The sequence below is a fragment of the Chiroxiphia lanceolata genome, chromosome 2 (assembly GCF_009829145.1).
Source record: "Chiroxiphia lanceolata isolate bChiLan1 chromosome 2, bChiLan1.pri, whole genome shotgun sequence".
In the NCBI taxonomy this organism is placed as follows: domain Eukaryota; kingdom Metazoa; phylum Chordata; class Aves; order Passeriformes; family Pipridae; genus Chiroxiphia; species Chiroxiphia lanceolata.
Window position 1 is genome coordinate 94,242,895 of NC_045638.1, and position 15,395 is coordinate 94,258,289.

General features: G+C 41.4%; 1 protein-coding gene across 2 annotated transcripts in view; it reads left to right on the forward strand.

The window, feature by feature from the left end:
- The window catches only part of GSK3B (glycogen synthase kinase 3 beta), a 153,294-nt gene that overhangs the window by 68,758 nt on the left and 69,141 nt on the right, over window positions 1-15,395 (forward strand). For both annotated transcript variants that reach the window (XM_032681081.1, XM_032681082.1), the window contains exon 3: window positions 14,818-14,901. In XM_032681081.1, coding sequence (XP_032536972.1) covers window positions 14,818-14,901 — 84 coding nt within the window. The remainder of the gene's footprint in view (window positions 1-14,817; window positions 14,902-15,395) is intronic.

Genomic DNA, 15,395 nt, shown 5'->3' on the forward strand with positions numbered 1-15,395 from the left:
GTTCATAGTGAATGTTGATGTTGCCTGTGGGCACTTTAGTGGGAAAGTTCAGGTTTGCTGTTCATTAATAGAGGAAAAGTTACAGATGTGTTGCTTACTAACATGGGAATTAGTAGTAAGTGTGCAAGTGTGAAAATGAGGACTTTGCAGTTTGCTGCTCCAAAAGGTAATGCATGGGCTAGGGAACATTAGGAGGATTTAATTCAGTGTCTTACATGGATAGACTTGCATTTTCTCATGTTGAGGAACTTTGTAAGCCCATTTCAGATGAAGTCTGACAGGGAGTAACAGGATGTAGAGCTGGAGATCTAAGGTGAGCACAGATTTCTGAAGAATTTTTAAGAATGAGGATAAATACTTTTTTTTGTGGTACTCTGCTGAACATGCTTTATAAATAGTGAGCAATTCGGAGTTATAAAATTAGAAGGTGGTAAGAGCTGCTAATTTTTAGTTGAGGCAATAATATTAGGAGCTCTGTAGTTTTTAAAAAAATTGGTGTTATATTCTTTCTAGGTTAAATTCTTCTGTTAGTGCAACATCATAGTAACTTGTACTAGAATTGCCTGTCTGAGACCTGAGCTTCCTTGATTATACTGGGTTTATTAACACTATCTATTTGTCATTTAAATACCTGCAAAAGCAGCAGCATGAAAACATATGAAGTACAAATGCTCTTCCCCCAGTGTGTTGGAAACCACAGCAGATGATTGGAGTCCGTGTTTGAAGAGCCAGAGCAAATACTCAAGAACTTGGTACAATGCACACTTCTTTTTTTTTTTTTCTTACTATGTCAACATAACTTGGAAAGGGCAAAAAAGGACATTGTTTGCAGGTAGTATACTGGATTTCCTGGTAGGCAATGAGTCTGTTTCTGTAGCTGCTTAACAGGCATAAAGGTTATCTACTTTCATGTAGGGCTAACAGATCTAGTAGGACAAGAAAGTAGTATGAGACATAGAAAAACTAGGGCATGTTGAGGGTTGCCTGGAGTGTTGAAGGCATAACAGAGTCAGGGTATTCATTGAACAATTTCTGTGGCAGCATGAAGGCCATCAATTAGCAGGATGGATAAACAGTGCAAGGACTCTTGTTTGGATTTAACCTGATGAATATCTCTTGGAAAGAGTCTGCCTTGCTAGTGGGAACAGCCTGTTCCCAGTGCAAAAGCACAACGCTCTGTGCAGGTGGTAGTAGAAAGCGCTTTCCTGGTGGAGCACCGAGCTGTGGCATCCTGTCCTACTGGCTCATCTGCATGGATCTGCTTGCAGGTAGTAGTTCTGTAGGTGACTTCTTGAGTAGATAATGAACTTTAAAAAGATAAATTTTTCCGAAACCCTTCTGAATTCAGCTCTCCAACTAAACACTGTAGAAAGTTTTAATTGATTCACCTTTAAAATTTATTTGAATTATCCTGAGGGTAAATATAGCTCAAGATACGGTGATTCTGTCTTAACCTAACCTTGTGTGCAGACTGTGTAGGGAGTGATACTGCTTTGCTTCCATAAGCAAGGCAGGCAGTACCACATCTTCAGCAGGCAATAATCTTCCTTATATCATACTGTTGTGATTTTGAATGCAAAAGGGTCTCAGCACCCTTTGTATAGCATTTGATTTGAAGAAAATGTGGAAAAGAAATTTTCACTGGTCAGGAGTGGCGCAAGGAAGATGAATTCACAGAATCACAAAATGGATTAAGGTTGGAAGGGACCACAGTGGGTCATCTGGTCCAACCTCCCTGCTCAAGCAGGGTCATCCTAGAGCGTATGGCACAGGATTGCTTCCAGATTGTTCTTGAATATCTCCAGTGAGGGAGACTCCACAACCTCTCGGGACAGCCTGTACCGGTGCTCGATCACCTGTGCAGTGAAGAAGTTCTTCCTCATGTTCAGGAGGAACTTCCTGTGCATCAGTTTCTGCCTGTTGCCTTTTGTCCCATTGCTTGGCACCACCCAAGCTCCATCCTCTGGGCACTCTCCCTTCAGATACTTTGAGACGTTTATGAGGTCCCCTCTCAGACGTCTCTTCTTGAGGCTGAACAGGCCCAGCTCCTTCAACCATTCCTTCTAAAAGAGAGGCTCTGTCCCTTAACCATCTTTGTAACCCTATGCTGAACCTGCTCCAGGAGCTCCATGTGTCTCTTGTACTCAGGAGCCCAGAACTGGACACAGCACTCCAGATATGGTCTCACTGGGACTGAGTAGAGGAGCAGGATTGTTACTCAGCTCCGGGTCATCCCCACAGCATGTCTGTTCTGCATGATGTGTTCAGTGGGAGACCTCCTTAAACTGTGCAAAATAAGATCTTGTAGTGGGAAGTATATGGCAAGGTCAGTGAAAGGTTTTGCAACTTGCTTATTATTAACAGTGGATGTTTTAACGAATTAGTTTATGAGAATCTCCTTAGTACTGTATGTTAAAGACAAAAGAATGTGTAATCCACTGAAAAGGTGGTAGGTGGTGTAGGAAACGCTTTCTGACATAATTTGTGATTGATTTGCATTGAATCTCATGTTCTACAAATGCATTTTTGAAAACAACTTTTAAGATCAGTAAAGAGAGGTTGAATGTCCATATCTTCAGGTTTTAGAGTCCCAGGTGACTAGGAATGAAGCTTTTTTGAACCTTCTTGGCAAGGTGAATGGCTGCTGACAAACTGTTGGATGATGTGGTCATCAGTCAAAGATGATTAGTCTGATCAGGTCATCTTTGTGCCCTCAGTTCCTTGTTTTTATGAGTTTTCTTCTGTTTACTTGTTACAGGGTTATGTGCAAGTTCTTATTTTATTCTGGACGAAAAGTGAAAGCCAGGATGCTCCCAAAGCTACCCCTCTCTTACCCAGTGGCAGTGTTGCTACTGTCCAAGTTCCAAACTACAGCTATTTGTTTTTCCTTTCCTGAGAGCTTACTGGTCTCATATCAACTCTGTAGTAGTGCCTGACAGTGAGGACAGTGAGTGGGTGCTTGAGAGTTGAAATGAGAGGAATTGCAGGCAGTAGCAAATGGGATGGCTGATGCACTTGCTGCTCCTGCTGTAAAAAAAACTTCAGTGTGGTTGTGGATCAGCTCTGGAAGCAGCACAGTTTGCAACCTGTGTGTTGAACTTGATTCCTGTGAAGTTCTGTGCTTTGGCTGGCAAGCTGGTGTATCAGGCAGTGTCTGATATTGGAGCCCCCAGGTATCCTGGCTGCAGGGACAGCAACACCCGGGAGGAGAAGGGGTGGGGTGGGCAGCTGCGTGTGGAAGGCTACTTCTGTCCGGTGAGTTTTTAAGCTGCAGCTGTTCATGAATCAAGGCCTCGTTGCAACATATTCCTAAGATTATTGATTGTGATATTTAATGCTAGGGTGGGCTTCAATTCTGAGCTATTTTATCCCAGTCAGCAAAGGGAGTAATTGAATCGATAATGTTCCTAAATTTAGGTTCATGAGTCCATGGGACCTGATGAAATGCATCCACAGGTCTTGAGGGAACTGATGAAGGAGGTGGTTAAGCCACTGTCCATCGTATTTGAGAAGTTGTGGCCATCTAGTGAAGTCCCTACTGCCTGGAAAAGGGGAAACATAACCCTTGTTTTCAAAAAGGGAAATAAGGAAGACCTGGGGAACTACAGTTTGTCTCACATTGGTGCCTGGCAAGATCATGGAGCAGATTCTTCTGAAAGTTATGCTAAGGCACATGAAGAATAAGGAGGGGATTGGTGACAGCCATCATGACTTTAGTAAGGGCAAATCAGGGCTGACATATTTGGTGACCTTCTGGGTTACAGTCATGGTGGATGAAGGAAGAACAGCTGATATCATCTACCTGGACTTGTGCAAAGTATTTGACGCTGTCCCATGTGATATCCTTGCCTCTAAACTGGAGAGACATGGTTTTGATGGATGGACCACTTGGTGGATAAGGAGTTGGCTGGATGGTCACACCCAAAAAGTTGCAGTCAGTGGCTTGATGTCCAAGTGGAGACCAGTGACAAGTGGCATTCTTCAGGGCTTGGTATTGGGACCAGCACTGTTTAATGTCTTTGGTGGCAGGGATGGTGGGATTCAGTGCATTCTCAGCACATTTGCTGACAACACCAAGCTGTGTGGTGTGGTCGTCACGCTGGAGGGAATGGATGCCATCCAGAGGGACCTTGCCAGGCTTGAGGTGGGCCTGTACGAACCTCATGATGTTCAGTAGAGCCAAGAGCAAGGTCCTGAACCTGGGTCAGGGCAACCCCAAGCACAGATACAGGCTGGAAAGAGAATGGTTTGAGAACAGTCCTGAAGAGAAGGACTTGGGGGTGCTGGTGAATGAGAAGCTTGACATGAACCAGCAACGTGTGCTTCCAGCCCAGAAAACCAAATGTATCCTTGGTTGCATCAAAAGCAGCATGGACAGCAGGTCATGGGAGGGGATTCTTTCCCTCTACTCTGCCCTCATGAGACCTCGCCAGGCTTGGAGCCACCGACATAAGAAGAACATGGACGTGTTGGAGTGAGTCCCGAAGAGGGTGGTGAAGGTGATTAGGAACTGGAGCAACTCTCCTATGAAGACAGGCTGAGAGAGTTGTGGCTGTTCAACCCGGAGAAGAGAAGGCTTCAGGGAGACCCTAAAGCAGCTTACCAGTACCTAAAGGGAGCTGCAATAGAGTTGTAGAGGGACTTTTTACAAAGGCATGTAGCGATAGGACAAAGGGGAATCAATGGCTTTAAACTGAAGGAGAAGAGGTTTAGATTAGATGTTAGGAAGAAGTTCATCACTGTTCAAGTGGGCTGACGATGGAACAGGCTACCTGTAGAAGGTGTGGGTGCCTCATCCCTGAAAGTGTTCTAGGCTGGATTGGATGGGGCTTCGAGGAACCTGGTCTCTGCCCATGGTGGGGGAGTTAGACCTAAATGATCTTGAAGGTCCCTTCCAACCCAAAGCACTCTGATTTTTGCACATACTGATGGAAGAAGGACCGAACTTCATGGGAGTTAGCTTGCCCCTGCCTTGTGTTGGTCCATCTGAAGCTGGTGCTTGGGAAACTGAAACTGGAAGCCCATGAGGTGGTAGTGTAGCCTTTTGAAATTTGCTGAAAGTATGCCACTTGAAGTTCATGGTGCTCACTTGACATATGAAATAATTTCTTTCTGCATCATTCTTTCTTTTGGAGATCTCTATTCCTTTTTATTGTGACTAAGTGGTGAATCTAACCATAGTACTGTGTCTGCTTTTAAAGTTGGCATTAAAAACCACACCTTGTTATGCAAACAGTTGCTAAAACTTGCTCTTCTCTGCGCTCTTTCTTTTGGGGTAATTTAGACTATAAGTGAATGTGAAGATTTCCTAATCATTTCATTGCTGTGACACCCTTTTGCCTAAGGAAATGATTTCTCGAAAAATGGGACAGTGTTTGAAAAGCACTGGTGCTGACTAAGAAAAAAACCCTCGAGCAAGAAGTCTGATAACCTGTTTTATCAAACTTGGAATGCTAATTCTTCTAGTGACTTATAGTGCATTTGTACTTTGACGTAGTTGGCTTTCCCTTTCCAAGTGTATGATAGATTGCTTGTGTCTAACAAAGGTCAGCTGGTGAAATTATTTTGCAGCTCTGGGAAGAATGTGCTGCTGTCTTTTAATATGAAGACAGGGTTTGGGGAAGCTTGTTTTTTTTTTTTTAATATATAAAACTGAATGAGTGTTAGTTGTTCTTACACAAGTGTGGCTATCATCTGAAATTTGGTAGAGTAGTTTTAATCTTAGACCTGGTATTCACATGTTGTGGTTTTATTAGTAGTAGTTTTATTAGCTACAGTGGTAGCTAATACATTCTGTTATCTGCTCATGACAACCTTGCCAAACCAGGGAGTGGGGAATCCAATATGGATTTAGGGAGAAAGGCTTATTGTATATGTGTATAACGTAAGGAGTATAAGTTCCAATTTTAACTTTACTGCTGGAGTTGAACCAATTTCTTCTCCCATTCCCCCACCCTCAGAGGAGGAGCTACCCAGTCTTCCTCTGAATTCGGCAGGGAATGCTTAACCTTTTAAAAGCTTAGTTATCTGGGAGCTCATTATTAAGACTTGTACTTACTGAAAATTTAATTCTACTTGGCAAATAATCATCTGCAGGCAGCTAATTCCACTTGCCAGTTCCAATCCCCTTTTGCTCCCTACTAAGTCTTCACCTGTCATTTTCCTTTCTTGTGTCCTCTTAATTTGAATATTGCTTCTTAGGTTTGAGGGAGTCATTTAGATTGAAATAAAAGCCCTTCATGACTTGTAACATCAGGCATCTTCATGTCAGGTAGAAATAGTCCTGAGACAAAGGAAAAATAAACATCGGAAGAAACCTGTTCCCTAAATAAATATTTTTTTTGAGGGGGAGGAGAAATTATTTTTGTTTATCAAGTCCTTTGGAATCTGTTTGCACGAAACATCTGCTACATCATATGTAAGAAGAGAAGGTCAAGAATAATAAAACATTTCATTAATGTTTAATAACATAGTGATTAGGAACCCAGCAAATGACTTATGCCCGTGGGAGATTGGAACTTATTTGATTAATAGATTAATTGCAACCTGTTCTGGTTGTGATTGCAGGTGTAAGGTTCCACGGATGTTGCAAAGTCCCTGAGGACTGATGTTACAGGCACTTTTAGACTTACTTTCTTTTTCTTCATTGAAGAGTTGAAAATCAAAACATGAGGAAAAAAGTCTGACTGCCTTTTTTATGTAAGGAAAATGATTTTTTTACTGTGAGAGAGATCCTCTGTACTGCCACTGAAAAAGAATGGCTATTATCTCTGGAAGCATAGGGCTGCCTTTTAGAAAATACTTCTCCTTTCAATTATTCTCCTTCCTGCACTTTATTTCAGTCTTATATAATGGATTTGAACAATCTCTTGAGTTTCAGACCTAGTTCTGTTTTTCTAACTTTTGTCTTGGGTGCACTGCAATTCCTCCTGCATTTGGACTCGATGCTGGCAGAGTACAGTAGGTGCTGTAGAACGGAAGCATAAAACTGAGCTGTTCATCAGGTCACAATATTTGAAACAACCACTTGAAAATGATTTAGTGAATTTCAGGTTGTGGTCTCGATATGATGCTGGAAATCAGTTTGACTTCCAAGTTCAGTCTTGAGCTTCCAAAGCTGGCAGGAACTTAGAGATGGTATTAAGTCTCAGAGAGGCTCTTAAACTCTTTCATTCAAAGAGGCAACAGTGAGATAACGAAGAAGAATTTGTTTTCCACCCTTCAATTAACTGCTGAGATACAGGAAGGATATGAAAGAAAAGTCAGATTTTTTTCTTCTGTTCTCCTGGAAGAGATCAAGACTTGTTTTATCACTTAAGAACACAAATAAGCCATTTCTGTCTCCAGTTACAGGAAACTATGTGTAATAGTTGTATGAAGACCATGTTTTCTGCTTAGGGACTGTGTTCTGCATCAGGAAGAGCAGGCTGAAGATGACATAATATGGCACTTGCCATTGCTGACTGCCTAGGGGAAGAGTTAGAAAGTTCAAAGCACATGGTCCCTTCTTGAGAATGGATGTAATGCCTGAGTTTATTGGGAGCAGTAATACCACAGAAGGAATTAATAGGGTGGAAGCCAGGTGTGTGTTAGAACCCCAAATTTCCATCCACTGTGTCTTTCTGTCAGCTCACTCATTACTGCATGGTTGGGGTTCAAATCTGTCTAGTTCTTAAGAGGCTAATGAAATCTAGCCCACATTTGTGGTGGCCTTGTGACTTTTTGTTTCACTCATTATTCTTTAGCCTTAGTTACAGGTACGTTTTTGACTCTTGCTGCCCTGTCTGCTCTTTCAGTCCGGCCGTTAATAAATCACGGGTTTGCAGGTTGAGAGTGCACTGGTGGCCCCACCTACGCTTGCCTGAACCCTGTGCCTTCATCTTGCCCTGGCCTGGCTCCAGCCCCAGCCCAGCTCAGTCTGCCCGCTGGCCTCTTCAGGCAGGTCCTGCCTGCTGCCGCATTCGTAGCCTACACTTTTTCCCTGATCTGTGCCTGTGCCAAGGCTGAAGGTCGCTGCGCTCAGTAATAAATTTTGGACAGAATACAGCTGACACACACATTCTGTGCCTCTGACTCGTTCTGGGTGTTCGCAGGGCAGCGTATCCGAAACACTTTGCAGTGCAACCTTGCGCTGTGTCTCCATCGTTTGTCGCTTCAGGATCTTATTTACCAGATTTTTACATGACGACAAGTAGTGGAAAGTGTGGCAGCATTGTGGAACTCAATAGCAAGATGAGGCTAAATTTGGAGCCTTTGATTTCTTCTGGTTATGTAGTAAAACAGAGCATGATGCAACCACAGTTCACTGAGTTGCACAGAACTGCACACACAAGCATTCTGTGTCTTGGACCCCCTGCCAGCTTCCTCTGCTCATCCCCCTCCCGTGGCACAGAGCACGTGCACTCACTATTCTCATGTTGCATAGGTACTTAGCCTTTGGGTTTTCCCTTGTATGAGGATTAGGATTCCTATGAATGGCAGGCAGAAAGTGGTGTAAGGAAAAGGTGAAGGAGAAAGTGTTTAAAGCAGCAGTTCTACATTTGTGCTGTAAACTGCTGATGGCTATCATCAGTTTTTTGTTTTGTTTCTTTAGTTTTGTTTTGTTTTCCTTAGGGAGTCCCAGAATGTTAGCAGTGTATAAATCAGTATTTGATCTGTGTCTCTGGGACTTTTTGGATTATAAAAATCAAAGTGCTTTTACCTTTGGTAACCCTCCAGGCTGCTTCTGTGCACATGCTTGTGTTACACACGGGTAGCGGTTGGAGCAGGACAGGCTATCTGGATTTTCCGACCTGTGTGTTAGCCCTGTCCTGCTCCGAGTATTTAACAGTCATCAATAGACTAGCACTATCTGGGTGGTGTGTTTTGTGGCATTGCAGCTTTTGATATGTCAGAGATACAGATATTTAATACATAGTATTTGTTTTTTGGCATTGTCCTGTGTTTCTGCATTAAAGGTCATGATTGTATGAGTTCGAGACTAACAGGTGTGCTAAAAATGGAGACCACCCCAAATTAGATCTGTTGGTGTTGTAATTATGCCATGATTGACAGGAGGGGGTGACTGGGGCTTTGTCCTAATCCACGCCTCAAATGTAAATGAGGAAGACTGTGATCCCTGTTGACATTTGTCTCTGCTTGCCTAATAAATGGACTTATCACACTAGTGATGACCAGCATGGGCGGATTCCCAGACCAGGTTTCTGTAGTTAAGCCCTTTTTGCACTTCTTTTTCCTCCAAGCACTGATGTATTTTAGTGATATCTTGGGGCAAATACAGAAAGATTGGCCTTTATTCTGAAAATGCCTGAATTATCATATATCTGTGAAAGGCAGTTCTCTGAAAATAATTTCTGTAATACTTCTGCTGACAGCAGGACAGTGTTAAAAGTAGCTTTGTAATTGATGCTGTTTGAAACTCATCTTTGGAGGAATGGGTCAGGCAGCTTCAGGAATTTTTAGAGAAGACGTGGTCCAGCTTTTATTTTGCAGTCTGTCCCACTAAACTTAGGACAAACCACACATACTAGAATTGGAGCTTTAGTAATGACATTAGTAAAAATATGTTAAATTTTTGGCAAAATTGGGTTTTGTGGTCCCACTACCCCTTGGTAAGCTGTAAGGTGCTATTTCAAAGGCATCCTCTGTGGTCTCCAGTTTTTTTGTTTCAGTATGTTTTACAAAACTGAGTCTAGGAGGGATGGCTTAAATGTTGTGCAAGCAGCTCTCTGTCTCTGCAAGGCATCAAGCACAGCTGTCTAGGATCACATTGTAAAACCTTTGTCAGCATGTGCCTACTGCCCTGTGCTTGGTGTTCTTGTAGTGGGAGATGGTCAGGATAAAGAGCTTTTTTGCTTTTTTTCCTGCTGTATGAAAAATGCTTCAAATCTCTCTAGATTTCAGCCTCAGCCTGTTCTCGGGGCAGGCTCAGCAGTGCAGCGGGTGAAGGTGAGTGGATGTGACTGGTCATTCTGGCTGTTCGAGTGGAAGGAAGCAGGGAAAAAATGAGCAAGCCCTGCTGCTTCATCACTGTCTTCATGTCTCCTGCTGGAAACTAGTTTCTTCCCCAACTTTGCTCATGGCTTTCTCCTCCTGCTCTTCACTGTGGGAAAGCATTTACTGAAGGATAAGAAATGTGGTAGAATGGAGAAGATTATGGTGGAAGCAGAGGAAAGGAGGGAAGCGTAAATGTAACATGTGCAAGAGGAAAAAAGAAGTGTGTACTGAGAAATTTCGATATACCTGTGCTGCTTCCATCCATGTATAATGCCACAGTTCATGCCATGACCCTCCAGTTTCTGTTTTTCCAATCTGATAGAAGAACACAAGATGCTGAGCTTCATCATTTGAAGGGATTATATCAAGAAGAAAAAAAATCAGTTCAAAAAAGTGAAAAAATAAGAATTAACTTTAGTTGCTGGCCCTACTTGATTTAGGCAAGAAGACTGATGCTGAAGGTACTTGTTGAATTAGATTGGTAGCTTATCCTGCTTTTCCCTCTAAAAAATATCATCTCTAAAAAGACGAGATGTACGCAATTTTATCTGTTCACAAGAACCAGATCGTGTCCTTGGTGTGACACAAAGGAAAAATATAAATCTCTAATTTCACCCATTTCATCAGCACTGAACATAATTCTCAATGAACCATGTTGAGATTTTAAAATGGCAGTTCAGAAAAAAAAATCAAAACCCAGCATGCCCATTAGCTAAGAAAACTGAGGAATTACCTTCTGAACTGGATCCAGGTGATATTTCTACACTTCATTGAGTGTATAATGGTAACGTCATGCTGACATGAGCTGTACAAAACCATTCACCTTTATTTGCTCTAGTCCAGTTCAAGAAGTTACAAGTCCATAAAGCATCATCTCTGATGATCCAGTCATTTTATCCTCTGTTGTAAGAAAGAGAGGGAGAAGGGGTCTAGAAGGCAAAGAGTCAGATTAGGAGTAATGAATGCAAACTGGTTTAGCTCTAGAAGTCCCTCGATGGGGAGGGAAGGGAGTGTGTGTGGCAGGGAGTGATGGTTATCTGTAATAGCAGATTACAGTAGTGAGGCAGAAATGACCTTGCTTTGGTGGTTTTGTATCAACTGCAGCATTAGCACAGCTGCGAGGGATTGGGGCTGTAACTTTGGAGAGAAGACGTGAATCTTCATGTGTGAGCTTTATTGGCTATGCTTTGAAGTTATAAATCTGATGTCTTGGCAATCTCTAACCAAATCTTTAACCTTGATGAGTAACCAGTTTTCTTCAATAGAACGAACAGATAAGAGACAATCTGGTCTAGGAAAGTTGTCTTCATAAGTGATGAACAGGGTTTTGTTATGTGGGGTTTGCTTCAGTAGTTAGTGAAAGGCTTAAATGCATTGGTCATAAAGCAGTCTTCTGGAGTTGTGTGTCAACAGCCCTTTGCCTTCTGGATAAAGAAATCTATTTTAGATAAAGAAATCGAACTGCAACAGAAATGTGCTGAGTAATCTGCTTATAGTCCCACTGCTTTGCGGCTCCTCAAAGGAACATGTGCTGCAGGAGCACATGTTTTGTGTGAACAGATGCCTACTGGGTCCTCCCTTATGGCAAGACAGGCACTGAAGGGCTTTGCTTTCTTCAGTGCTTACCAGACCTGGTGCACTCTTTCAGTAAGAAAACTAAACCCCTTTCTTCATGCCAATGGGTGGGACAATAGGAAAGAATAATAACTTCCTCTGTGAGTCTTTGACTTTACATCCACGTCTCTTGGAAGACAAAAATTATGAGTTAAGGATAAGCATGAGCTTTGTTTTCATCCACCCTGAATTTTGAACCCACTGTCAGCCTTTCTCATCAGCATGTTTTGAAATGGTTTTAGTTTGCATTATCTTTAGACATCCATTTTCTCTCTTCTACTTGATGTAGGACATCTGTCACTGTTCATTTCACTAAAGGTTCCCTGCTTATAATCTGATATTTCCCCTTGCCCCCATGCATTTCTGCACTGGTAGTTAATAGTCCGCATTGTAATGTGAAAAGGTTGTTACTTATTTAAGATGTATACGGGGAAATGCATGGTGAAGTGAGACTACTTGAAGTATTCATCTCTGAGAAAAAATGAATTCTTTAAAGCATCAATTTGTTCCGTGAGTGTCAGTAGCTGTTCCCCTGCTACATCCAATTTGAGCTTTGCAACTGTTCAAGTATTTCCAGTTTTAACTCCACCAAGGAGTGGTGATTAGAAATCAGCTTGGTTTTAAGATTACTGAGGTGACTGTTTGACTAAGATGACAGTTTAGATCTGTTTCCTTCTACCTAGTCACAGGATGCAAGATATAGGTTACTGTGTAACTGGTTTATGACTTATCCCTGATATTAGCACCTCTTGAAAAACTCTTTGTGCAGCTGCAGCAGATGGTTAGGATAAGAGCTGAAGGAGATGGATCAGAGTGGAAGGCATCAAAGTGGGCACAGACTGTGCTTGTGCTAGGATGAGATACCAGAATATAAATATGACTTGAGCCTAGTGTTAAAATAACTTTTGCTGATTTCTTTTTTCCAGTGTATCAAATCAACATGTACGTACTCTCTGAATAATATGAAGTGGTAACCTGACTTAAGTTTATCTATGGATATTTTAAGAAGCTATGGAGGTATTGCTAAAATAAAATTTGCGTATTAATGCTTAGTGTATTCATTTTTCTTCCAGTAAATCGATGAGATAAAAGATATTATTCCCATCTCACAGTCAGCAGGAGAAAGAGAAGAAGAAATTACTTGCTATATGTTGGCCTATGAATTGCTGGTGGAATTTGGTTGAGGTACTGGGACTTACAGTTAGTAGATTCAGTCCTATAGTAACACTGTTAAGTGCCATAAAAGCCAACTGGAGAAATTAATCTTTTGTCATAATAGGTGTTCCTGTAACTGGTGGGATCTAGAGCCATCCCTTCTTTGACTGGCTAGTTGAAATCTGCCCCACGTTGTAAGGCCCAGGGAGACACCACTGAGCCAGCAGTGGTTTGGACAAGACAAAGAGGATGAGATCTTTCTGTTGCTCTGAAATTTGAATTGTGCCGTACAGCACAGGAACCCCAGCCATGACTCTCAAAATTGACTTACTTTTGATAGCATTTAGTAAAGAATGAGTAAGTGGAGAATATTGTTCCTGTCAGGAGAATCCTTTTCTCTGCGAGATGTGAGGCATATTGATGAGGTTATGTGGTGAAGCCTGTATTCCTCTTTCACAAATTCACTCCATAAGATTTCAGGAGATACATGAAAGACTCAGAGGTCTCTCCTTGCTTTCCCTTACTTTCTCTCCATACTTCAGGATAGAATAGGCTTGTCTTGGTATGCACCTAGCCGTCTTAGTCTTTAATCTGTTCAGAAGCCAGGCTCAGGGAGGGACTTGCTTTCTCCTTAACTACTTGGTGGATAATTGCCAACTGATAACTGTGTGAGATGTCACTCATGTTTGTAAAGAGCTGGCTAATACTGAAGTATTTTTTCAGTCAGCAGGAGTCAGGGTTGATAGGATTAATGACGCTGCATCCTATTTAGCACCTCTTTTTTTTTTTTTTTAAGGCTACACAGCTTAGAGAAATTAGAAGCAGAGTTTGTAGCCATGTTCACATTAGAAGCTTTGTGTGGTTCTTGTGGAGTTCCTTAAAAATTAATTATAGTGACAGATACTATAGGTGACCCTCTGATATATAGAATCTGAAAGCCTTGTTTCGACAGCAGCACTGCACAATGTGGGTGTTAGTTTTGTGCATTCAAGTATGAAAATATGTGGTGGCTAAAGAATTTTCTTCCCAAATATTCCTGAACTTGGCCAGCGTTAATGATGCTATTAGGACCAGTGAATTAGTCTATTGTATTGGTTCTAGCTATTCAGGAAGTGTGATTAGCAATCCCACGAGCGGCGTAAAAAGTGGAATACCGTCTGGTTTTGAAGCTGCAGATTGTTTATTAATTGAGGAAGAAATAACAGCGATGGGTAAATGTGACCATAGGAAAAAGAAGTATTGTAACAATATCTGTGAAGTATAACTAACATAGCTGTGCTAATTCTACTTGCTTGTTTTTGATCATACCCGCAGTTCAAAACTTCACTTGTTTTTTTTCTGTTAGGCAATAAGATCCCTCATTTGTTTAGGCTCCATTTATAATGGATATTGCAGTAAAGGCACAAGTTTATCATGCATGTAATGAACTGATTTTATTTTAACAGCTTTTTCAGGTTGATATAAAATGGGAAACTAACGTGATTATTCTGTCTGTCTAAACCTGGTTAAGCCTTGGTTGAATGAAAGTGGGAACTCTATTGCATAAATTTCGGGTGCTTTTTGTTGGTATTACAAAGAGAATGGAAGAGGCAAAGATCTTTTGTTGCAAACCTGGTTTGCACTGTGGAGGAGGGCAGGCGTGTAGGTGGAAACGTTATGTTTGGTTTTACAGTGCTTGCATTATTTATATAGTATTCAAGGGGGATAGGCTTACAACCCTTCTGGCTGATACATGGTATTATTGTAAGATCAGAAATTAAAAATGGCAAGTTAATGTCTTCTTGCCTTTTACTACTGAACCTTTAATAGTGCAAGTAGGTAATTCTTGGATTTTTTTTGATGGATTTGTGGACCTTAGAGGGAAAATGTACTCAAAGTTGGCAGTATTCTCAATGATAAAGTAACTGCAATAAATACTAATAAACATGGGAAAGCTGTTGCCTCTTTCCAGCTTTAGTTGTTCTTTGCTTTGTCACCTCCTGTATCTGTATATAAAGGTGTTTACTATGGTACTTTACGTTTTTCTAATTGTTTGCTTTTCTCTTGTTTCAGAACAGAGAGCTCCAGATTATGAGAAAGTTGGATCATTGTAACATTGTCCGATTGCGCTATTTCTTCTACTCTAGTGGAGAGAAGGTAAGAATGAAAAACAAAACAATACCTTCTGGTAACCATCTAGGGTATAAGTGAACTGTTTGAATTTCTAGAGACGAGTGTGAAGACAATGGACATGATAACATAGAGCAAATGAGTGATGCCTCAACGGGTCAAACTGGAGCAGATGTGTTTCAGTATTGGAAGTGTGTGGTCCATAAGGAGTAGAGTTATTAATATAACACAACAGTAGTGCAGCAGATTTGGATATGCAGTTTAGATTTAAAGCATTTATTTGACTTCTCACAGACCCAGCCTCTGTATGCTCCTGTTCTCCTTCCTTGTGCATCTTTTCCACATACAGGTTGAGTTTCAAAGCCCAGAGGAAAGAATAATGTATGATCCTGTGATTGTAGCATTTGTCAGAATGCTGATGCTCCAGAAGAAGGAGCAACTACCTGGATTTAATAAATCTCAAGAAATAGACACTGCCATTTGTTTTCCATCCAAGCTTAAAAATTTTTTTGGGATTTTAA